Below are 26,273 nucleotides of genomic sequence, written 5' to 3'. Positions count from 1 at the left end.
GAAAATATTGCACTGTCCGGAAATATTAACCAAATTTTTTCAAGCTGCTGTTGTCTACCCCTCACCCCGCCAACAGGAGATGAGAAGTAAATGGGGTTTTAAAAAATTCAATTAGATTTTTCATTCTTTAATTTAAAAATGCAATGATTTTTTTCTTTTCCTTTTTAAATTAATTTTTATTGGAGTATGGTTTATTACCATGATATTTTTGTGTTAAAATTCTTGAATATAGATGTTGCTAGACAGAATTTAAAATGTATTTTCTCTCCTGGGGAATTTAAAATTATAGGTTCTGGGAAGATTACTTACATCTTCAAGTGACAGTTTCCTCCTCTGTAAACTGGGGACGATGGTAATACAATGACCACCACTAATACTGATGCTAATATCCGCTTAACCACTACCTGCTGCACACGGGTGCAGAGAGGGTGACTGGGCCAGTCACACAGGGCTGCTCCGCACACTGTAGCACAGATGGCTATCTATTAGCATCGCTCCAGGGGTGTGGCTATAAAATATTACAACACATCTTTTTCCTCGGCAGTTCCCATCATAAATCAAACTCCTTGCGTACTAAGAACAATAGCAACTTCTTCTGGATAAGATGAGCACATAGCTTATGAATACTTCAGAAATATGAGACTCATTTTTTAAACTCATTTTTATTGAAAAACATTATATTCTCAAAAGAACATACAATTGCTTCTTATTTATTGGAATCTGACATTTTCTTTAGATCATCAATCTGTTCTAATGAAGTACTGCACTCTAAAAGCTTTTAGGAAAGTTTCTCTCATGTAATGTCTCAGGAGATATTTTTCCAAGATCGAAAGGAAAAAAAAGAAAAAAACCCCACTATCTAGATTATGCTTAATAGCTTCTTCCGGTACCTGCACAACAAGCCGCTTGTATGTATTCTTGTCCCTGTAAGAACACACACCACTCCCAGCAGCACACCTGTGCTGACCACCCTCTGTATCTCCCATCACCTCCCCCCCACCCCCCCACCCCCGCCCCCGCCTCCGCCTCCACAATAAGCACAGAGCCAGCAGCAGGCAGGCTCTGGTGGTATCTGTTGAAAGGACGAAGGAGCAGATGAATGAAGACACAAACATCTTATTTCGGGACTTCCCTGGTGTCCAGTGGTTAAGACTGAGCTTCCCGCATGGGTTGATCCCTGCTTGGGGGAACTAAGATCCCACATGCCGCACAGAGTGGGTAAAAAAAGAAAAAGAAATCTTTTTTTTTTTTTGTATCCACAAATCTTGTTATTTGGAACTCCTCAGCTGTGCTTACTTAAGCCTTTGAAAGCTGAATATTTTCTCCTGTATAACTCGCCTTCTCTCCCTGTTATCGAATGCCATATACCCCTCCTTTTTAACCTTCCTTCAGTATCTGAGAATGTAATACTTCAGGATATGGATTCCATGGTGCAAAATGTTTATTCCCACACAACTGTACTCAAGTGACTCACTTTGTCATGATATCCATGGCAGAGTCAGCTAACAGTCTACTGAAATCCACGTCCCCCCTTCTGTACATACAGCTTTCCCTGGAAATCTGTGGTCCTGCAGGGACCCAGGTACCAGCCCCTCTTGCACCTAGGGGACCAGTAAGTGACCAGTTCTCAGCAAGGGAGCCCAGAGAGTATGTGGAAGTCATACGCATCCATTCCGGGCCTGGGCGGTTTAGATGGCCCTTTTCCTCGTCTCTTTAAACTTGTCCCGGAGCACTCCAAGACCCCAGGGCACACAGAAATTCTGGAAGGAGCCTGGGACCCTGAATCACCACACAGAAAAGAACAGGAACGCTTGCACTGGACTGTCACGTGAGTGGGAAATCTACCTGGCTTATTTAACTTTAATTAAAGGCGTCACTGGCCGGGCTGTGTGTGTTCTGTCCAAATAAACGTGGAAATACTTAAATAGGGCTTTCTATGTGCCAAGTGATAGACAGCATTAGTTCCCCCTACCCAGTGCACCCCAACACCGCCCAGCACCGCGCTATGAGAAGCAGGCCCTCGGGCCTTCTTTGTTGGTGACTGTGGGACAAGGATGGTTGATGGTGAAGGCACTGAAGTTTGTTTCCAGTATCAGAAGTGCCAAGGCTCTGGAATCAGATTCTAGATTCAAATAACAGCACCTCGGGGATGTTGTTTTAATACTCTGAGCCTCAGAAGCTTCATCCATAAAAGAGGGATGGTAATACTTTTGTTAAGATTCAATGAGTTACTGGTTCAAGATGGCGGAGCAGAGGCGCACGTGCTCATCTGCTCCTTCGAGAGCCGAGTGAACACACAGCAGCACCTAGCATGGACAGCAGCCAGGACACGGGAAACGCTCAGGCAGCACGTGCTGTGACGGCAGTGCAGGAGGCCTCATCTGGGCCACCTCTGTGACGGCGTCCTTCGTTGAGTCAGCCCGAAGCGGGGATCACCACGTCCCCATGCTATCTCAGCAGCCATCATGAGATCAACTACATTTCAGAAATAAGATCAGTCTCTGGTTTTTCCACATTACATCAGGCTGTAAGGAGTGAGAGCGGGGGAGGGGAGTTCTTGATAATGGAGGCAGGAAGAGAGATAACCAGGTTAAAGCAAGTTACACCATGTTCCTCAGACCCTCCCAGGGCTCAGAGTGTTATACCATAGGCTTTAACATGAGTGGGAAAGAAGGAAGGAAAAGCTGCAAGACAGGAAACAGGATGCAACTGGGGAGATAAAATTAAAAAATCACTTTGTGCTCTATCCCATCTCTATGTAAACAGCCTTATAACGGGATCTCTTTTGGAGGCTGGCTTATCAGTTGTATCAAAAAATCACAGCATTCACTTCAAATCAGTTCAACAGGCATGTGCTGAGCATCTTCTATAAGGCAGGCACTGTGCTAAGCTCTATGGATATAATCAAATCCAATCAGAGACTCTCTGCTGTGCTGAGTCACTCAGTCGTATCTGACTCTGCAGCTCCTTGGACTGTGGCCCTCCAGGCTCCTCTGCCCATGGGATTCTTCAGGCAAGAATACTGGAGTGGCTTGCCATGCCCTCCTCCAGGGGATCTTCCCAACCCAGGGATCCAACCCAGGTTTCCTGCATTGCAGGCGGATTCTTTACCATCTGAGCCACCAGGGAAGCCCAAGACACTCTACGCCAACATAAATGTACACTGTTAGTTCTGAGGATGAAACATGCACACACAGGGTGTTTGGCAGAGCCATTCTCTCACAAGACGTGGTTACCCCCTCTGCCTGGAGTGCAGAGGTCCCACCTTTTACCACCCTCTGCAAGGAGCAGCTCAGACGCCCTCTCCTGCAGGAAGCTTTCCCCCGACGCTCCTATCTAGGTGAGACACAACGCATGCTCTGTTGCTGTCATCACCCACTGGATCAAACTGCTGGTTTACAAATCTGTCCCCACTGCAGACTTCGTTCCTATATCTTTGTCTTCGAGCACAGCACGTGGCTCAGTGGGTAAAGAATCCACCTGCAACTCAGGAGACACAGGAGACCTGGGTTCAGTCCCAGGGTTGGGAAGATCCCCTGGAGGATGAAATAGCAACCAGCTCCAGTATTCTTGCCTGAGAAATCCCATGGACAGAGGAACCTGGCGGGCTGCAGACCAAAGGGTCACAAAGAGTCAGGCAAGTGTAGTGCACAGGGTCAGTGAATGTTTACTCACTTGGCCCATTAACTGAATGGCAGGCGAGCCTGGGAGGACAGTGCATCAGAGCAATGAACCCTCGGGACAGAAGCTTCAGGAGAGCCTTGGGGTGGGAGCTTCCTTCTGAGGAGACCGCTGCCTCTATCGGCAGACAGACCTCCGGATGAGCAGCAGCGCTTTCCGCCTGACACCTCTGGCAGCAGGGAGAGTGACTCACCCTCAGCGAGTCCACCTTCCCGAGCAGCGCAGACACACACCCCTCCCACTATGTCCACACCCAGACCTTTCTCCTCGTCCTTCGTGATCCATAGCTAAGATGGAGAATGAGAACCGAGACTGCAGTGGTTGTGGGTTTCCGGAGTGTCTGATATTTTAACTGAAAAGAATCATTTATTCCATGTGATTGTATTCACTCCAGATTTCTGTCGGCCCACCCCCACCCCACCGGTGTTTTATTATATGCTTCTCCCCGCCTTGGCTCTCCACAACGTGACTGACGTCAATGACTGAACATACATGAATCCACTCTTAAAAGTCAAGGTTTTGTCTATACTAGTATATACTCTCATAAATGGATTTTTTTCTTTAAATGGTGAGACAAGTGTCTTTTTACTTATTTGGCTGTGCCGGGTCTTAGTGGTGGCATGTGGGATCTAGCTCCCTGACCAGGGATCGAACCTGGGTCCCCTGCATCAGGAGCTCGGAGTCCTAGCCCCTGGACTACCTGGGCACCCCATAAGTCTGCATAATATTCCAGCATGTGGATGCACCTTATTTCAATCACTGTTAAGATTTTTCAACTTTTCACTATTATAAATTTTGCTAAGATGAACACTTTTATACATAAAACTTTATTCACCGTTCTGATTTAGTGAGAAGAGATTCCCAACCGTGGAACCAGATCGGAGTATAAACGCTTAGAAATTAAATACATGGTACCAAATGCTTAGGGAACTAATTTTTGGAGGCTGACAACGTATCTTTCAAAAGCTACAGACGAGGTGGAGGGTCACAAGTCAGGGCCCGGAAGTGCCAGGTGTGTGTCTACCAGTGTGACCAGGTACCCCTCCATGAGGGTCCCAATTGCACCTGCTCAGTGAGGCTGCGTGGGTGAAGCGCGGCTGCAGGAGAGCCATCCAAGGGAGTCCTTGAATAAAGTATGGACCCTTCGGTTACTGCTCTTCCCTCCGGGTTGAAGTGGTGGGAGTTTCTGGAAAGGGGGATGTGCTCTGTCTCTAGGCTGCACCCCGTCCTGAGATCCACAAGGGGACCTCCAGCTGACCCCCCGCCACCTCCTCAGCGTGCCACTCTGTCATGTTCGGGTTAGAGCACCATGATATTCCCTCCTGAACCTGCTGTCACCGCCAACGTTCCCATTTTCCAGAAATGGCACCACCGGCCACCTGAATGTTTCAGACAGAAACAGGGAAGCCACACCTCCCTCAATCAGTCATCATGCGCTGCTGACCCCTCTCTCCTAAACAGACCTGAACGCCTGCTCTTCACTCCACGCCCAACGCTGTCCTTCTGGTCCAGACAGGGGTCTCCCTATCCACGCACTCCAGCAGTAGCCTTCCTTCTAAACACTCTCCTCTCATCCATTCTTGGCCCCACTCAGTCCCCCACCCGCTGCTACCACAGCATCTGTTACCATGGAAACCACATCACCACCCTTCCTCAGCTCCACCGCTGTTTTTCCACTGCCTGAGAAAGATGTCACATTTCCTGGAAGATTGCCCTGTATCCCTCATGCCCGGCTATCCACAGGGCCCAATGGGCTCCATTCACACTTACCCACTGTGGGCTTCAAACTGGCTTCATACATCTGGGGTCTGGAATGTTCCCGCCACCCAGTCTCCTTAGTGAAGTTAAAGTCGTTCAATTGTGTCTGACTCTTTGTGACCCCCATGGACTATACAGTCCATGGAATTCTCCAGGCCAAAATACTAGAGTGGGTAGCCGTTCCCTTCTTCAGGGGATCTTTCCAACCCAGGGATCGAACCCAGGTCTCCTGCATTGCAGGTGGTTTCTTTACCAGCTGAACCACAAGGGAAGCTCAAGAATACTGGAGTGGGTAGCCTATCCCTTCTCCAGCGGATCTTCCTGACCCAGGAATCGAACCAGGATCTCCTGCATTTCAGGCAGATTCCTTACCAACTGAGCGATCAGTCTCCTTACAGTCTTGTTTAAACACCACTTTTCTCAGAAACCTTCCTTTAACTCTCTGGATGAGAGGAAACTTTCTTCTTATCTGCTACCAAAGCAGCCGATATGCAGCACTGGGGCTTCAGAACATTTGCTACAAACATTGTATTTCCAATTATTGGTTGAATGTTCACACTGCATGAGCGGGAGTTGAACAGAGCAAGCACTAGGCTGAGTTTATTCACCAATGTGTGGCAGCACTTGTCACGTGGAGATCCCAGGACTTGACTGACTCTCGATGAAAATCCATGTCTATGGGTGTGAAAGCCTCCATTGCAAATGAAAATTAAACTTTCAAATTAATGATATGAACCTGCACATGTGCACTGAACTTTGCCTGCTCTTGTCTTAGTTATTTTTGTTTAGCTAAACTATTACTTTCAAGACTTCTCCTAATAGTCAGTGAACAAGTCTGTATTTCATTTTCCATTAAGTAGTGTACTTTGGCAGGTTCACATCCAAGCCCTCCTGTTTCCAATATGTTCGTACTAACCAAAAAATTTCTTAGAAGAAAAAAAAGATTTTATGGATATTATTAATTTTCAACGGTCAAAATCTGATTTTTTTTTCCCCTTTGTTCAAATCAGTATATGACTTCCTGGTAGAAATATATTCTAATTTCTGAAGAAATATCAAAGAACTATGATAGTTGGCATTTAGTTCCAGACATAAAACCAGCAGAGGGAGCGTAAGAACATAAAATCAGTTTGCTAAATCCCCATGGGTTAGTAAATGCTATGTTTTGGCCTTCAGGTATGGCTATTAGGCAGATTCCATCACTAACTCACATTTTTTATATGACTGTCTGCACTGTGACGGAGAGTGATGGATGAATGGCTGACTCTGTACACATACTGAAGAACTTCTCTGCTTCTGAGTTTGAATCTGTACTGATTAGATCCCCAAGATCAGTCTTTAATGAATCTGGGCTCATCTTAAATCTTTGTTTGGGGGGTAAAGGAATGAGGTGATTAAGCTAATTCTCCATTCACAGACCCTTTGTCCACAATTGTGTCTGATTGAGTTTGGGACCTCCTAAGGCCCAGATGGACTTATTACATAGGAAGAGCTTCACAATGCTCGAATCATCGTGGAATCTCTCAGACACCCTTGTACTACCTATAAATGAATCAGCAGTGCTGTAGCCAGACAGGAGATAGAGACTGGGTAGGTACTACTGTCTAGGAATAATGATAAGTTAGATATGTGATCTGGGTTTCCCTGGTGGCTTAGCGGTAAAGAACCTGACTGCCAACACAGCAGACATGGGTTTGATCCCTGGGTTGGGAAGACCCCCTGGAGAAGGAAATGGCAATGCACTCCAGTATTCTTGCCTGGGAAATCCTATGGGCAGAGAAGCCTGGCAGGAAACAGTCCAGTGGGTTGAAAAGAGTCAGACATGACTTAGTGAGTAAACAACAACAAGAAACGTGACCTGCTAACTTTATCTGCCTTTGGGTTAGAGAACGACCTTTCTGGGCCATGTCCTCTCTTCCTCTAAGATACTTCATGGTGAAATCACGTGAAAATATTTTGCCCTCTTTCAGAAAGATAAGATACAATATCAAAGTTCTCAGCTGTGTCTGACTCTTTCCGAATCCATGGACTATAGTCCGCCAGGCTCCTGTGCCCATGAGATTCTTCAGGCAAGAATACTGGAGTGCGTTGTCATTTCCTATTTCAGGGGATCTTCCTGACCCAAGGATCCAACCCACGTTTTTCACGTCTCTTGTACTGGCAGGCAGGTTCTTAATCACTAGTGCTACCCGGAAAGCCCATGGAACTAACTTGGAAGAAAGAAAAGAAAAGTGAAAGTGAAGTTGCTCAGTTGTGTCTGACTCTGCGACTCCATGGACTGCAGCCTACCAGGCTCCTCCATCCATGGGATTTTCCAGGCAAGAGTACTGGAGTGGGTTGCCATTTCCTTCTCCAGGGAATCTTCCCGACCCAGGGATGAAACCCGGGTCTCCCGCATTGTAAGCAGACGCTTTTACCATCTGAGCCACCAGGGAGGTCAACTTGGAAGACATGAAACAAACCCTCAGGCCACCCCCCCCCCCCCCCCCCCCCGGCTCATCTCACAGTGAGAAGCAGCTGCTTGCCTCTTTTCTGACCTGGAGGCAGCAACTCTGAACTCGGAGGCCTCAGATCAGTGCTCTGGGCAACATCTAACTACTAAAGGGTCAGCAGTTTGGGCTGAAAGCCACCTTTGCCGAAACCAAGTCTGGGAACTCTCCAGTCCATCACCATGCCTGCTGAGCTAACCACCTAAAACTTTGCCTTGGGTCCACTGACTCCCTGCTCTCCCATCATTGCGGACACACTGTGAAGGAAAGTTTCCTACCAGCTTTTCCATCATATCACTGTCTCCAGCGAGCAATCTTTTAACATACAATCAGGTTATATGAAAATTCCAGAGTAGGCAAAAAACAAAGGAACGGTTTTCTTTGCATGGGGAGTGGGGAGAGGGAAAATCAAGCTACTGTTTTGGGGTGAAGCTTCTGGGCTTATCAGAATGCTTTCAGGGTTTACCCATATTATTGCACATATCAACAATTTCTTCGTATTATTGAGTAATGGTCCCTTGTATGGATATATTATGTTCTGTTTCTCCATTTATCAGTCGATGAACACATGAGTTGTTTCACTTTATGGACACTATGAATAGTGTTATTTAAATTAGTATACAAAAAAAGCATCTGACCAGGTTAACTTCTTCACTTAAAACCATTTCTCCCTGACGTCAGGATAACCCTCTCAGTGATCTGAACTGACTCTCATTTCCTTTCTGGCTTCCTTCTCCCCCTTCCCTCCCCCCACCATCCACACTCTGTGTTCCAGCCAAAAGAGTTAATAGGAGTTCCCAAGAGAACCAGGCTTTTGCAGATCCCCAGGCCTTGGGCTCTGCTGGTTTGCTCTGCCTGCACTGTTCTTCCTTCTCTTTCATGAACTCAACGCTCACTCCTCCCCTAGGTTCTTAGGTCCAAGCCACATCTCCCCTGGGGAGGCCTTCCCTGACCAGCTCCCCCTCCCGTGCCAGCGAGGTGCCCACTCCATATTCATGGACATGCGTGGTGTGGCTCCCCCAACTCTGCCAACAGGCACTATAATCACTGTTTAGCTTCAGTCTCACTCACTGGGTGGAGAGGAATTTGAGGACAATGACTATGCCTTTTTGTTCTGTGACTGGGAGTAGTGGCCAAGGTCAACCAGGGAGAGCCCAGGAGGTCCCGGCAGAATCCCCCAAACAACCCCAAAGGAGAGGAGAGAGTGCAGTCAGAGGCTTCAAACCGAGAGGGAACATGTTTCAGAAGCCAAACGAGGGCAGTCACAGCAGGAAGGAATGGCCACAATGTCAAACGCTACCGAGAGGTTAAGTAGGACAGAGTTTAAAGCGTGTCCACTGGATTCAGCAACCAGCAGGCCACTGTCCCACTCGGGGACAGCAGTGTGACCGGAGTGACAGTGACGAGCCAAACTGCAGGTGGCAGGAAAGCCAATGGGAGGGAAGAATGTGAAGCAGCTGGGAAAATGATAGTCTTTTAAGAATCCACGACAACATGAAGGTATTATGCTAAGTGAAACAGACTGGTCACAAAACAACCGATACTGTAGGCTTCCCCTCATGTGCGGTGCCTGGAGTCACTAAATGCAGAGAGACAGACAGCAGGATGGTGGTTGCCAGGGCCTGGGGGTAGGGGCTGGGGCAGGGAGTGGGTTGGCGCCTCATGGGCACAGTTTCTGTTTCACGAGATAAAGAATATTCTGGGTGGTGGTGGTTGCACAACAGTGTGAAGGTACTTACTGTCACTGAACTGCACACCTAAAAATGGTCAAAGTGGGGACTTTCCAGTGATTCCCCCGGTCGGGGAACTGCAAGCTGCATGGCCCAAGCCCTCCTCACCCCCCAAAAAAGGTAAAAAAAAATGTTAATGGTCAAAATGGTCCATTTTAGGTTGTGCACATTTCACTGCAACTTAAAAAAATAAAAAAGCAGCACTGCTGTTAAGATGAGATCAGAGGGGTTTTGTTGTTGTTGTTTTTTTCCCCAGAAGCAAAAAAAAGTTTCCATGTTAGTAACTTAGAAAGAGTGAGTTGGTCAAAAGGAAGACTGAAGGATTAACCTGCAGTGTGGAGACCCTGAGAAAGAAGAGCCCGGGGCCAAGGACAGCACGAGGCAGGAGGGCAAGAGATGGGGAGGCGGAGGAGGGGAAGTTGGCTTACTGTGGAGGGAAGATGGGATGGTCAAGAACCAAGCATTTTAAGAAAGCTTCTGATAACCTTTGTTTTTCTTTCAGCAAGGTCTGGGGAGAGTGGGGAAGGTCTGAAAAAGCTGCCGAGGGGATGAGAGGAGGGGTGTCCCGCGTATGGAGCCGGGTGCTGTGAGGCGGCTCCTGGGTCTGGGCTGGAGGGACGGCTCTGGTGACAGTGGGCAGAGGCTCGGGCCGTGACCCCCGGCAGACCCCGAGGCTGAGTGCACGAGGAGACAGGCGCAGTCTGAATCCCAGGTGACATTTACCAAGGAGGGGGGACAAGGATCCCCAAACTGAGAATGCTGGGGAATGCACAGCTGAAGCGAGGGGGACAGAAGGAAAGATGGGCCCAAGGACACTGGGGAATGAGGGGTCGAAAGCGGGACTCCTCAATCAGGACAAGAGCAAGCGCAGGTGGAGAAAGGGCTTAGGGAAGCCACAGGTTCGGAGACTGAGGTCAGGGGGGAAACAGTCCCAGCATGGGGCAGTTTCAGGTCCCTGTCAGGTCAGAGTGAAGGTGGCTAAAAAGAGAAATCCAATCAGAAGAGACCTGGGTTCTACCCACAGGGGAGGTTTCCGTGTGTTCTTCCTCCCTAAGGCACAGATAATTAAGATGATCTTTGATGAATCTTTCCCCTAGATTCAATCTTCTCTTTTACAGCATTCCTCTTTTTCCCTTCAGGAAATCCCTTATGATCTGGGTACTATCCCATTTTACATCCTCATTCACCTACTTTTGTTCTTATAAGACATCTAGACTCATATTAACTCTGTTCTATCCTGAATAGTGGGCTGGTAAACTGCAGAAGACACAAAAGCTTGCTAAGAACTACAGACAGGCAATGATTCATTTTCCAGGGTCAACATCACATGTTTAAAACATGAGTAAAAAATTAATCGTCATTGTTTACCCAAGTCTTTCAAAGGCTAAGTGTGGATACAGTTTATCACCCTGCTTAAATGACCTTGAGCAGGCCAGTAACATAAAGGGGGGTCTTGAAAAGAGCTCGAGTAAGGAAAATTAAAGAGGAACTTGTTCCTTTTTTGTGTAGGCTAGCTACCAGTGAGAAATCTATTTTTCATTTCACTTGTCTTAAAGTAGAAGTCTGTCCCCCACACCATCTTCTTGCTCCAAGGAGGGCAAGTACAGATCAAGGCAGCTGTCCTTCCAGGGTCCCTGCAGTTGCCAGACAGCCTCAAACAACGTCTCATTTAATGTCTGCCCACCACGGCTTTCTCCAGCATAACATGACAAAGAACCAGATCACCACCACTTCTGCAACAGACTGTTTGCCCTTTTGTTTAAACTGATGGAGAACATTTCTGACCTTCCATCTTTCCGAATCATGCTGCAATCAGCTACATCTATCACGTGTTACCATCACACAGGCCCAGGGTGTACCTCGTCACTTTCACAGCACATCATGTGAGTATCAGAACACGCGGCAGGGGACAGGTCGGTGTGAGAGGAGCACTTGGAGGGTCCGCTTTCAATCCCACCTGTGTGTCCTCTGAATGTTGTGACCAGGGTGCAGTTTTCTTGCTCCAGTTTGAGGATGGTTACTTGGCCTGACTGGTCACCAATGAACACGTGCCGGGTTTCAACATCAAATCTATCATGTAAGCATTAAGGATTGTTTCTCAAAAGTGAGTGGATGGGTTGACCGCCCCCCACCTTCCCACCAAAAAAAACATAAATGTAAAAGAAAGGTGCAAATCTCACATGAGGAGAACCTGGATATAATGCTGAAAGACACAAAAAGTGGAAGTAACTAAGTGGAAGACATGCTGTATTACTGAACAGTGGGACTCAACATGATAAAGATGAGAATTCTGGCAACATGAATTTATAAATGTAATATAATCCCTGCAAAAATTAATTTTTTCCCCTTAGAATTGGATATATTTATTCTAAAGTTCACACAGAAAAATAAGCAAGCAAAAAGAGCCAAGAATACTCTGAAAATAAGAGTAATGTGGTATTGTGACTGGGGGAGGTTAGCCCTACTAGATGTTAAGACATGTTGTCAAGTCTCTTTAACTGAGTGTGCTACTTAAATAGTCAGACCACGGGAACAGAATAGAAAGTCTAGAAATAAGCCCCAAAGCATGTAGAAATTTAGTACATATCTGATAAAAAGCTGGCTTTTCAAATGAACAAGGAAAAGATGAGTGAAAAATAAAGGTGGCACACACTGAGCAGTCATTTGGAAAAATAGAACAGGATCTGTATTTCTTTATATGCCAGGATGAATTCAAACGAATGAGGGATCTAAATGGAAAAAAATGAAGAATATAAGTTCTAGATGGGAGAGTCTCCTTCTAACCTTGGAGTGGGGAAAGCTACGATTCAAAAATACAAACAACAAGCAAATACCATAAGCAAGGCACAAGACAAAGTGGAAAAAATATCTGCGACTGATGTCACAGAAGGTCCAAATTTCTAATATGAAAAGAGCAATTAGGAAGGAGACTACAAACCTAGTTTAAAAAAAATAGGCAAGATACATGAATGGATAGCTGAAGAAATGAAAATGGTACTTTGTGGGGAAAAAAAAAAAAAAAACAAACCTAGCAGGCCTGACTGGTATCCTTTGAAAGGCTGCTATTTCAAGATTGGCATGGCTTCTGGGAACTTGGATTTTTGGGAGCATTCCCACCACTTTAACAGACAATAGTGGCTGACTGTGCCTTAACTGTGTAAACAATACAATTTGTGCCAAACACCTGCTTTCCTTCTGGGAGTCTGGAATGCTGATCCATGTAGGAAGAGGCTGCCTATGTGACTGGTCTCCAGAAACAACCCAAAGTCATCCCTGGTTGGGAATGCCCAGCAATGCTATTTGAACAGATCTGCCCCAGAGATGCAATGGCCAAAATAAAGAATGATATCCCATAACACAGTATGAGCTAAAGTTTGGAAATGATCCAAAAGTCCATCAAAAGAGGACTTAGTAAATATGATGCGTGCCTGGTCGCTTCCAGTCATGTCCCACTCTTTGTGACCCCATGGACTACAGAGCCTTCCAGGCTCCTCTGTCCATGGGATTCTCTAGGCAAGAGTACTGGAGAGGGCTGCCATGCCCTCCTCCAGGGGATCCTCCTGAGCCAGGGATCGAACCAGGGGATCCTCCTGAGCCAGGGATCGAACCTGAGTCTCTTATGTCTCTGGCCCTGGCAAGCAGGTTCTTCACCACTTGTGGCCACCTGGGAAACCCATTAACTATGATACATCCACCAAAAGAACCCTACACAGCTAGGAAACTTGACATGGAATAATTTCCAGGATATTTTATTAAGTGGGGAAATAAAGCCGAGGTATGTGAGAGTTTACATGCTACCCTACCTTTATGTAAGAACAAGAGGGAAATAGAGTGTGTGTGTGTGTGTGCGCGTGTGCGTGCTTATATTTACAAAAGGAAACACTGGAAAGATAAATTAAGATTGATCAAAAATGGCTGTCGGGACGTTCCTGGTGGTTCAGTGGTTAAGACTCTGGGCTCCTAAAGCAGGCCCAGGTCTGATCCGTGGTCAGGGAACTAGGTCCTGCATGCCACAACTAATGATTCAGAGTGCCACAACTAAGACCCGGCACACCCAAACTAAAAAAATAAAATAAAATTTTAATTAAAAAATTAACTAAAAACATTTTTTTAAGTGTAAAAATAAAAAAAATTTTTAAATGGCTGCCTACAGAGAGGAGAGAAAAAAGCTGAGCAGATGAGGGTGGTAGTAAGAACTTTCTCTTATCAGATCATTTCCATGATGGAATCTTGTATTATTTTACATATGAAAAATATTCATAATTTTTTAAAAAAATCCCCCAAATTGACAACAACAAAAAAATGAATACAGCTACTATCAACTTCCTGATATAACCACAGAGCTAACATAATTATTTCAAGTCACTTTAAAACACAGCATTTTAACTGTATATTCTTGGTAGAATATATCCTCAGGACAAAGAAAACAACAAAAAAACCTAACATCTCATTCAGTGGTCCTGTTATTATAATATTGTATCATTATTTTGAAACAAATACAACCTCCTAGTGCCTAGTCACTAAATCATGTCCAACTTTTTCAGCCCCATGACAGTGGCCCTCCAAGGCTCCTCTGTCCATGGGATTCTCCAGGCAAGAATACTGGGGTGGGCTATCATTTCCTTCTCCAGGGGTCTTCCCAACCCAGGGATCAAACTCAAGTCTCCTGCTGGCAGGTGGGTTCTTTGCCACCAGGGAAGCTCTACATACACCATGGGATAGAGCCAAATAAGGAGTTATGCTGGTGCTTAGGAGCTAAGGTTTTCAGCCCAAGACAAAAGAATCAAGTACAAAAATGAAATAAAAACTCTATAAGGTGAAATCTGAGTTAGAAATATTATATGAACTGATGATTTATTTTCTTTTTTTTAAAAATACACATACACATATTTCCTAGCTATCTCTGAGTACTGTTCTTCACTAACAGAAACGGCTGATTCCAGGACTGGAACAGGAAAATACCAGACGAGCTTAAAACATGTTGCGTCAAGAAACAAAAATGCTGGAGTAGGAAATGGCAACCCACTCCGGTATTGTTGCCTGGAAAAGTCTATGGACAGAGGAGCCTGGCAGGCTACAGCTCATGGGGTCACAAAGAGTCGACACCGCTGAGCAGCTGAGCCCAAACAAGGGCCCACCTTAATCCAGATTTATCTCATCTCAAAATCCACAACCACATGCACAAAGATTGTTTTCCCAAATCAGGTCCTCTTTGTAGGTTCTGGGTCTTTGGAGTCGCTATTAAACCTGCTGCAGTCTGGTCAGAAAACAAAACAAAACAAAAATGCTACCAAAGGCGAGTGGGGTTCTATCAAAAAGACACAGGAGCCAATATGATGTGGCTCTCACTGGCCAAAGATGGGACAACATGAGCATCAGGGAAAAAAAAGGGGGGAGCAAATTCCCTGGCGATCCAGTGGTTAGGACTCCACACTTTCACTGCCAAGGACCCAGGTTTGATCCCTAGTCAGGGAAGTAGGATCTCACAAGCCGGTTGGCACAACCAAGAAAAGAAAATAAATTTTAAAAAAATTTTAAAAAGAAAGAAAGTGGGAAACAGGGAGCAGTTTACTGAAATATACTGAATATATTATTAAAAACCAAACTAAGAGTTTATAATAATGCTCCAAAAACAAATCTCTACTGAAGGTAACTAGGGCATTAAATGGTCTGCTTTAAAAATGAGCAATTAAAGAGAAATAATTAAGAACTGATGTTGCTTTTCCTGTACTAACTGTATTTCAGGATAACCAAACAGCTGTAGTCAATGAGGGAAAATTCTACTTTATAGAAGAAATCCAACTAATAAATGTAGAAAAAAAAATGAAAGGATTACAAAATCACCCTTTTGCAATCCTAACGAAAGGACCGGATTTGGGAAAAGAAAAGCAGTGGATGAACCCGCTAAAGGACAGGCTGATGGGGAAGACTGCCCTGAAGGGACCCCGCTGCCACCACCAGAACCACCGATCCATCTTGCTGTCACTGGTAGGGTGATGACCCGACATGCCGTGTGTCCTGATGAGAAGCAGAATGAACCACACAGCGCAAATACCAAGCGTTCTGCCCAAAAGCTGAATCTGAACTGAATCAAGATATCAGAGGCCACTTTCAGCTTACAGGAAAATTAGGGGAAAAGGTGGGAAGAAGAGCAAGTTATATGACATTACAAGGTAGCAGAGGCCACTTCAGAACATGAGACTCTAAAGGAGAACTGACTCAGTCCCCTCAACAAGGTACAGTGGCATAAAAAAAAATCTGAAAGGAAGACCAGGAAGTTTAGGAGATGCAGCCACCACATCCAACGTGTGGACCTTGATTTCAAACAGATCCACTGCAAAGAGCCACTTCTGAAACAATGAGTTAAATTTGAAACGTATCAATTATTCAGTATTATCAAGGAGTGATTATAAACTTTAGGAGTAATGACAGCGCTGTGGTTATTGGGCAAAGATTCATATTTTTGAGAGGTGCATAACGAAGTGTGTAAGGATAAGAAGACATAAGGTCTAGAATTTGCTTTAAACTACTCCAGTGAAAAGACAGACAGAAAGGGACAGTAAGTACATGAGTGTCCACTACACTGTCTTCTTCAATTTGATACGAGTTTTAAATTTTTCATATTAATGCATTTTTTTTAAGCAAAGGAGAACAAGGTATAGCAAATTCTTCTGGTCTCAAGAATAGGGAGAAAAGTTATCAGATATACATAAAACAATATTAAGATTTACAAAGAATAAGATCGCCTTAAATGTTAATCATCTTGATTAATTACAAGAAAAAACAGATGCAAGTCTTTGCAACTTCGGGGAAATAATACACACACACACACACACACACACACACACATACATGGATGCAACACAAGCTATTTGGAAGAGGGCTAAAATAAAATTATAGGAAAACCTCAAAGCCAGAGTGACTGGAATTTAGTATGACACGAGGAAATATGAAAATCAAGATAATCTTAATAGCTTTTCAGTACTCTTTCCCCAAATAGGAATAAACAGAAGAGGATGGTACCTTGGAAATATCTCCAACATGGAGAAATTCTTAAGATGCAGAGTACCTAAATTATTTTTGTGGAAGCATGACCAGATCTGACCAAAATGTGGTCCAATGACCGAACGAAGGATGAGGCTAGATAAATGTAAAGACCAGCAACAGAAGCAGGGGAGGAAAACAGCTCTATTTCCTACGTCAACCTGCCATGGGACCCGGGGGAACCAGCTCCGTTCTGCTGTATCTAGTTGTGCACAGGGCTAGCTCAAAGATTTAAAATCCCAAGTTCTAATCCTGGTTCTGCCAGGTAACAGTCATGTGACCTCAAGAAAGCCTCTCTGATGCATTCTACTCTGAAAATTGAGAATGAGGTCTTTATGTTTTGCTAGGGAACAAAGTAACGTTATGTAGAAGCACTAGGGAAACACTCAGGGGCTGCAAATATAAGATATTATCTTCTTTTTCCTCTCCTTCACTTCCTTATTATTATTATCATCGTTGTTGTTGGTAATATGATAATCTGGCTTCCTGGGCAGTGCTAGTGGTAAAGAATCCACCTGCCAATGCAGGAGACCCCGGAGATTCGATCCCTGGGTCAGGAAGATCCCCTGGAGGGGGCAATGACAACCCACCCCAGTATTTTTGCTTGGAAAATCCACAGACGGAGAAGCCTGGTGGGCTCCTGTCCACGGGGCTGCAAAGGGCTGGATACGACTGGACACACACACACACAGTATGGTAGTTCACTTATTATCTGTCAGACCTTCAGCCAAAGCAACAAAGATTTTGAGGTGATTTCAAACCTGATAATTCAATTTGTGAACTGGTCAGTCGTTTTGTCATCCTTTGTTTCTCTACTTGAATTTTGGTTACTTTCATTGCATATTTACTTCGCAAAGAGGCCTGAAAGAAGAGGAGAAAGGCTATATTCCCTCTGACTTATTCTCAATTGTTGGCTTGTTTGAATGACTGTTTGAGATGCAGATGGGAAAGAATGAATTTATATGTAGAAAATTTTTATCTACACCACCAGCGTCCACTATGAAGAGAAATGGGGATTATAATATTATTCTGAACGTTTTATTTCAACAGATCTTCTTTTCATTATCACTAACCACCCCCCCCCCACAAAAAAAACCCTGTAAGTATAGAAGACGGCAGAAAGAAGTGGGGGCGAGGTGGTGGAGGAGGGGGGTCCCATGAAACAAATGGGTTTAAAAACTGGATTTTAGGTGGACCCCAATCTGTATGGGTTGTTTATTAGCAATTACACACCAGGCGGCTCTCAGGAAAAGCCCTGCAGCCTGGGAAGGTCACATGGTTCCTGGCTGAGACTCTCTGGCAAATTCAGCGTTGTTATGCATCAGGTCACGGCACTGGGAAAACACCAGGCAGTTATAGGCTCCCAGGAGCTAGGGCTGGCACTGGAACTCCAGAACTGGAGCTAGGGAGGCGGAGGGAGTTTTCTGGAAGGGCATCTCTGCAGTATTGCACCTCCCTTCCAAGGTTGGACTGGATGGTCATTTGCACGGGGGAATGAAGCCTGAGGTTTTCACTACACATCAAAGCTTCTGCTAGTGAATCCCATGATTTTTTTCTGCCTGGTAAAGCACATGGTGTGGCCAAAGGAAACAGGTGAAAAATGAAGATGACCTCTGGAGATGCCTGAACAGACGAGGCAAAGACCATAATAAGAGTCAGGACAAGTTTAATTCTGTGTATTTATGGGGTTCCCCCCAAACATTTTCAGATAATTTAAAAAATAAACTTCTTAAGGGCAAGATCTGTTTCTTTCTATGCTCCCCGGCTTGGTTAGGTGATACAGAAGATACATCACTAGGCTTGGCTAGTGATAGAGAAGCCAGAATGTTAAGAACAAAATATATTGATGCCATTGGTTCTTTTCTCAAAGGGGTAATGCAGTTTAACCGCTGGGAAAACCCAGCAGTCCACGGCAGAAAACCTGGGTTGTGGTGGTGATTTTCCTTCATACCAGCTGGGGGGCTGCAGAGAGAGGCATGGGACCCACTCTGGGCTATAGCTGCTCATCTGTAAATGAGAAATTGGACGGATGATCTCTCAGGGAGATCTAATCTAAGCACTACAAGAAATCATTAATCTACTGGCAGGAGAGATCATGTACTTCAATTCAAGCATTATGCTTGTCTGAACCGGCTTTTTAGTAAGTAAAGCATGGAGTTTCTTTTGTCAACCACCCTCTCAAAGATAACGTTGATCTCCATTTCCATTCCTCCTCACCCTTGCTTCTGGTCTTCTTGGTAACCTGCCACTTTCAAAACTTCCCATATGGCCACTCTCAGTTTCTTCCTCTTGCCCTTTCAGTAGGAAAATAGGAGTGGCATTAACCTAAACACACACACACACAAATACAACAACCGCCACATGTCTGCACGGAAACAGCAAGGTACTCTGCCAGATGGCTGCAAATTACTGAACAGGCATTTTATAAATATGAGATGAAAATCTGAAAGCAAGCCTTAAATTCTTCCATCCTATTTCTGCAGACAAGTAATCTGTTTCTAACTATTTCCTCGTTTGTCAGAAGGTGGAGAGATTCTATGCTTTTGAAAGAAGAAACTCAGAGCCCCTTCCTTCTTACAATGGTAGCATCACCCATCCAGGCCTCACACTTGTCAGGCCCATGTTCACTTGTCAGGCCCAAGTGCCCAGAGCGCTGGATGTGAGGATCACCCATCACTGGCAGGTATGCACAGTGAGCACACGGACCCTGGAAGCTTGGGAGATAAGAGCTAGTATCATTCTACACATTCTGGAAAAATCTGGTACCTGGAACAAAGACTTATACATAGCATTACCTTGTTCAGTCAGCCTACGCTGGTCCCAGCATGGTAGCTTCTCAATAAATATTCTTAAAATGAATAGGGATCCTGTGGTTCTTCTGCCAGGCACCAAAATGTGAATGTTCTCAACTTTAATACCTATGTGTAAATTATTTCTGTACAAAAATAAAAGACTGTAATTCAGTGACAGCATTATCTCCGTGTTCCATAACCTTTCTGAAGGCTGAGGCTCACAAATCTGGGCTGTGTGCTGTGTAGATGTCAGACTCTGCTCACGGCAGACCCACAACCTGCTCGGCAGGGACTGTTATTTCAGGAGAAATTGATTTACCCCACCTACATGAGGACCTCTGACAATTTACGTGTTAGGACGGTTTATAAGCATCTTAATCAGCAGGGCAACTCAGCAAATAAAACACAAAACCTTCAAAGTGCACATACCCAGAATGCTCATGAAAGAAAGAAGTCAACAGCTAAGTTCCCACCAGGGGATTCTGTCCAGCAAAGGATACTGCAGGCCTGAGGCCACAGCACTGGTGCGATAACCTCCCAGACGCTGCCCACTCTCGGAGCAGTGCCAGGCAAACTGCTTGTCCTGTCCCGTGCTCAGCACCCACTCCAGCTCCAGGACAAACTGGATCATCGTCACTCGGCTCTGATGCGCTGAAAACCAAGAGACAAGAAAACAACCCATCAAGCATCCTAAACAAGGCGTGGTCCACAGAGGTGCAAGGTTGTCTCCTCCCCCACCCCAGCGTAAGCTAAACAGTAGATCATCACGGCAACCGCAAGCTGGAACAGTGGTTCTCATCAGGGGTACAGCCATGCCCCCGGAGAAGACCACATCCGAGTCCCTGTAAGAAAATGTTCCCAATAACCCAAGGGCCAGGGGCCACCTCTTTTAGACTTGTTAGAACTGCTGGTCTAGAGAAAGCCAGATCACTGTGACTGCAAAACACATTAGGAACGATGCTCTCCTAGTAAGTTACTGGGTCAGTTTATTTAAGCTTAAGAAAAAAAAGCAAAGAGCATTACTGTCCTCCTTTTGATGAAGGCTGGCTTTGAAACCCACAACAAAGTTTAGATGAATTTTCCATGACAAATCAAATGCTTGGAGCTTGGAAAGGACAGCAGAATTATTCTCAAGGGCCACATAAAAAAAAAAAAAAAAAGAATGAAATATCCCCTACATCAAAGTATACATAATGAGATAATGGGAGCAAATTTCCCAGGGTCGCTCAGGAATAAGGGCACCACCATCACAGAAGTATTGCATCACACAGTTTCAGAGTTAGAAGACACTATTCAGGTCCTCGACCCCCTCTCCTTGCTTTGCATGTGGGCAAACTGAGGCAGGATCAAGTCGAGGAGTTTGGCCAAGGTCTCATGGCTTCTCAAGTACCAAATAAAATCAGTAAAGTATTTGCTTTCTTCTTCATATACAATTCCAGGGGGAGAGGTATGGGGGTGTCCATGGCCACTGAACAGAGCTGACTGGAGTAAACAAAGATTGAAGTCTCGGAACTTGGACCTCACCAGGCTACCTGTGCCCAGGAGGTGGCAGCCTGGTGGGTGAGAGGAGACATCCTGAGTGTGACGAGGTGACAGAAAAGACATCAGCTTCCCATTTTCATCATGAAAACAGGATGAGACATGGATGGATCAATGCAGCTCTATCAGCAGTAACAATATCACTGCCAATTTCTGAATGTCTAACAAGTGCCAAGGACTCAAACATATTCTCTCACTTAGTCACTGCAATGACTCTGCAAAGCTGGGGGGCCTCTTTCTTTTACACACACAACCTGGTCTTGGCAAGATGGCCCTTCTAGACTGGTGACCAAACAGTACGGCCAGAACCACAGTGAATCCCTCTGGGACAGACATTTCACCAAATGCCTGATGTCTAAAAATCTGACATCTAAAGCTGGAGTGTCTAAAGGGATTTAGAAGGGGCACAGAAGCAATAATACTGTAACTTCTCTGCACAGTACCTGCCTTTCAGAGAATCGGCCACCATCAATATCAAAATGCTGTCTTAAACCCAAAGATGGGACTTCCTGGAGAAACTCCTGTCGTGTCTGTGTCATCAAATGGCCAATTTAAGCTCCACCAATGGTGGAGTAAAAGCGGACTCTCAAACGGCTCACTTTCAAGTCTGCTTCAGGCAGAGCGTGGCCCCCGGCGCCTTGCTCCCTGTTTTCAACAAGGCGACGTTAACCCTCTTCCTGTTACTTTCTAAGCCCAAGGGGATGATAGTAGGAAGATAAGGGGGTTTACAGCGCTCCAAACTACCATCCTGCATCCGAGGAGGAGACAGAGACTCAAAACTCTTATGTGACTTGCTCAAAGCTGCACAATCACTGAGTGACAAGCACGGAATTAAAACCCTAGTCTCTCTGCCAAAGTCGGTTCTCTTTCTCTGTCAGGCTGCCTATGACTACTGAAAATACAAACAGAAAACCAACAAAAAACAAACCTAAAACTCAAAGCGCATAGTCTTTCTACGATGACAGAATTCTCTTATTCAAAAAGAAACCATTTGAAGAAACATACGTAGCGCTAAGCTTCAGGAACCTAGGCTTGAAGCCTGGCTGTACTTGTTAAACAGGGGCCACGATCCATCTTAGGGAGGAAACATCTAGTTTCTCACAATTCAGTACACGTGACCCCTGAACAAGGCACGTTTGAACTGCATGGGTCCACTTATACGCAGTTATGTTTCAACAGTAAATACCTCAGCACTTCCCCATCTGCAGTTGGACAAGAGTCAACAGCATGATGTTAGCTATAGTTTGTTTGTTTAACAGTTGTTTCTCTTCAAGCTGGGGAAGTTCCTGTCTATTTGCAGTTGGCTGAGAGTTTAGATCATGAGTGAGAATCAGGTGTTATTGAATGCTTTTTCTGTGTCAATTAATATGATCCTATGATTTTTCTTCTTTAGGCTTTTGACGTGACGGATTACACTGATTTTCACTGAACCAGCTGTGCCTATCTGGAATAAACCCCACTTGGTCATCGTGTATAATTCTTTTTACATGTTGCTGGATTTGCTAGTATTTCTTTTAGGACTTTAACGTCTAAGTTTATGAGAGAGTTGGGGCTGTAGTTTTCCTTTCTTGTAATGTCTTTGTTTTTGGAATCACTTGTTTTAAAAGTGACTGTTTTTAAAAAATGGTAATTGAGATAAAAAATCCACATAATATAAAATTCCCCATTTAAACCATTTTTCAGGGTATGATTCAGTGATTTTTCGTATATTCACAGTGTTGTGCAATCATTATGGGGAATGTTCTACTTTTAGAACATTTCTCTCACCTCCAAAAGAAACCCATACCTCCAATCCCCTTAGCCCCATCCCTGAGGAACCCCTAACTGACTTTCTGTGGCTATGAATTCTCCTATTCTTAACATTTCATATAAATGTAATCATATGATGTATGGTCTTTTCTTTCACTCAGCATGTTTTCAAGGTTCATCCACATGGTAACGGGTATCAGCACTTCAGTCTCTTTTTGTGGCCAAATAAGAATCCACTGTATTGATAAACCATATTTTGTTTACCCATTCATCCATCTGTGAATATTTAGGCTGTTTCCATTTCTTGGCTATTGTGAATAAGGCTGCTATGATATGGACAAACACCTGTCCCTGCTTTTATTTCTTTTTGGGAATGAACCTCACTTGGTTGTGATGTACTTCCCTTTTTATATATTGCTGAATTTGATCTGCTTTAATTCTGTTTAGATTTACTTGATTCTATTTTCATGGGGGATGCATGGATACTATGCATGCCTTGTTCACTATTATAATTTTCAGTTATTGGAACACAGTAGGTACTCAATAAATGATCAGTGATACATAAAAAAACACTAAAGAATAAACCCAAAGGGATGGTGATGTACACACTGCTATATTTAAAATAGATAACCAAAAAGGACCTACTGTATAGCACACGGAACTCTGCTCGATGTTATGTGGCAGCCTGGATGGGAGGGGAGGAATACACGTATGTGTATGGATGAGTCCCTTTGCTGCTCATCTGAAAGTATCTCAACATTGTTATTGGGCTATGCCCCAGTGCAAAATAAAAGGCTCAAAAGAAAAAAAAAACTAGTTATTAAAGGAGAAAAAAAAAGAATAAACCCATAGGGAAATGAATTTTTGCTCAACATCTAGAAACGAAGAACTTAATGCTGAGAATTTTCTAAAATCAGGAGGGGTTGCTATGTCTAAGGATACCTCAACAGGAGAGGCCGGATGATCATGAATGAGGTCACAAGATGTGGATGAAATGACCTCTAAGTGTTCCAAGGTCTACTTCTAATATTCTGGCCCCTGCCCCTGTTGACCTGGAGGAAACACTCCTCAGTGAAAATTTGCTCCTGATCTGCGTTATGTAAATGGTCTATGGAACAATGCCAATGTTGAAGACACAATACAACCCGAACGCCTTCCCTGAGACAATATGAACCTTTCAGAACTGTTACCCAGAGCTGGAATGAGCTCCGTGGAAAGCAGCTCACTCCCAAGCCCGGCCCTGCTCTCCAAGTCTGCTGCAGGGTCTGCAGGCAGCGGGGTGGAGCAGGGAGACCAAGGACAAAGGCCATGGGTGCTGGAGTCACATGGGAACTGGACGGGCTCTGCAAGCTACCGGCTACAGGACTGCATGCCAGTCAGCCGATCTCCTCAGGCCTCTGCTTCTTGATTCAAAAACCGGGATAATATTCACCACAAAGCACTGCAGAGCTTTGTTCCCAGTGACTGTTGTAAAGTTAAATCCCGTCTTGTGGCCATCAAGGAACATTTCAAAGTCGAAGGCGATGAAAACACTACCCTCATTCCTACCTTGATAGCTTTTCACAGGAGTCATCTTGTTATAATCTTCTGATAAAATAAACTCCTACAAAAGAGAAGGAAAATATTAAGCAAAAAGAAATTCTTTAAGTGAATAAACATGTTTGGTAAAAATTGGATTGTATAAAGCAAACATCATCACTGAATTACATCTAACATTAGTATTTTGCCAATCAACTCAGCATTTTTTATACCCCTCTAAAAGTAACAATCATAATTATGATCCAATGCAATTATCGTCATTTTTAACCTTACAACTCTGAAATTGATTTTTTTTTTTTTTTGAGTATACATGAGAAGAAAACTGGATCAAGTTCAGAGTTTTGATCCAGGTCAATTTTGAAGGTAAATCCGATTCAAATTACTTTTTTTCTCGGTGGTACCACAGCTGAAATTTTGCAAGTCTCTGGCCAGAGATCAAACAGGATGGTAATGCTCTACTAGGAAAATAAGTTAGCTATTTTAAAGATTCTGTTTCCAATAGCAGTCTTGTTTCCCAGTACAACAAGCTTCTCAAGGCTGCATCTTACTCATCCCTGTGCCCCACAGCACCTGACAGTGCTTTGGCACAGTAGAGAGTCAAAAAATAGTGAAAAACGGGTATGTAAAAGACAGTCAATAAGTAGTGAAAAACAAATATGTAAAAGGTATCTCCCAATCTGATGAGGTTAGTTTCAGTGTCAAATTTACTCAAAATGATCAGTTTCTATATAACACACTGTACATACTCTTTCTGAAGACACAGAAGAGGTGATTTTGTGTTTATGTTAGCCTACTTCATCTAAGCACAAAGACCCATATGTAGAAGCCACTCAAAGGTATATAAGTTCCAGCCAAGTTTTGAGTCCTTTAACTTCTTTCAAATGCAAAATCTGAAAGCAGCATTTCAAATTTTGAAATGTCCATATTTCTTTTTTAAAAAATATAAATTTATTTATTTTAATTGGAGGCTAATTAGTTTACAATATTGTATTGGTTTTGCCATACATCAACATGAATCTGCCACGGGTGTACACATGTTCCCCATCCTGAACCCCCCTCCCACCTCCTTTCCTGTACCATCCCTCTGGGTCATCCCAGTGCATTCTTAAACAGTATATTTCCATATATTCTTAAACAATAGGCTGTCAAATATAAGTAAAACTGCCAAGAGTAATAAATTGAAGTCTTTATGGGAACTGAAAAACAGAACAATGAATCTTTTCAAAACATTTGGAGGCTTTCAGAATTGCTCCTTGATGACTTCAAGAAAGGCGGTAGGAGGACAGATGTACAGACGCGTGACTTGCAATCTGGGTATTTACTGAATTCATATAGTTTCTGTGGGTTTTCAGAGGTACATAATTACACTGCTTTTGCAATAGGTGCCACAAAGTTGAAGTATAAGGTGATGTGAGAGGATAAACACCTTAACAAAGTCCCTCTGGGTATTGACTCTTCCACCCCAGCCCTCCTTAAGAAGCTTATCTGCAAATGGGTTTTCTTCCCCATGTTTTTCTCAGTAATAACATTATGCAACTTGTCATTTTTAAAATTCGTTTCATTATTCCTTCAAGGAGTGGCATAATATTCATTTCTGGTTTCTGAAGAGCTAGGCTCACTATTGAAGAGAGCAGACTAATTTTTAGAGAAGTCAAGTAGTTTTCCCATAAGGAGATTGTTAAGTGTGGGTAAAAAGGCACGTACGTATCTGAGCAATGGTTCACGACCAACCTTAATCCCCGGCAAGAATAGCTCAGCTCTGGGCCCCATTCTTTATTTATGTTTATTACTGGAGGATAATTGCTTTATAATGTTGTGTTAGTTTCTGCTGTACAACAAAGTGAATCAGCTATCAGTTCAGTTCAGTTCAGTCACTCAGTCGTGTCCGACTCTTTGCAACCCCATGAATCGCAGCACGCCAGGCCTCCCTGTCCATCATCAACTCCCGGAGT

The 26,273-nt window shown here is 44.2% G+C and overlaps 1 protein-coding gene across 1 annotated transcript in view; it reads right to left on the bottom strand.

The window, feature by feature from the left end:
• Positions 1-26,273, bottom strand: part of WDFY2 (WD repeat and FYVE domain containing 2) — a 174,531-nt gene that overhangs the window by 24,784 nt on the left and 123,474 nt on the right. Inside the window, exons 4-6 of the mRNA XM_068984542.1 lie at positions 24,331-24,385; positions 19,995-20,145; positions 11,616-11,728 (exon numbers count right to left, since the gene is read on the bottom strand). Of these exons, the coding sequence (XP_068840643.1) occupies positions 11,616-11,728; positions 19,995-20,145; positions 24,331-24,385 (319 nt within the window). The remainder of the gene's footprint in view (positions 1-11,615; positions 11,729-19,994; positions 20,146-24,330; positions 24,386-26,273) is intronic.

This window comes from Capricornis sumatraensis, chromosome 12, assembly GCF_032405125.1.
Source record: "Capricornis sumatraensis isolate serow.1 chromosome 12, serow.2, whole genome shotgun sequence".
Lineage (NCBI taxonomy): Eukaryota > Metazoa > Chordata > Mammalia > Artiodactyla > Bovidae > Capricornis > Capricornis sumatraensis.
Note: the sequence above shows the minus strand (reverse complement) of the source record. Positions and strands in the feature narration are given on the sequence as shown.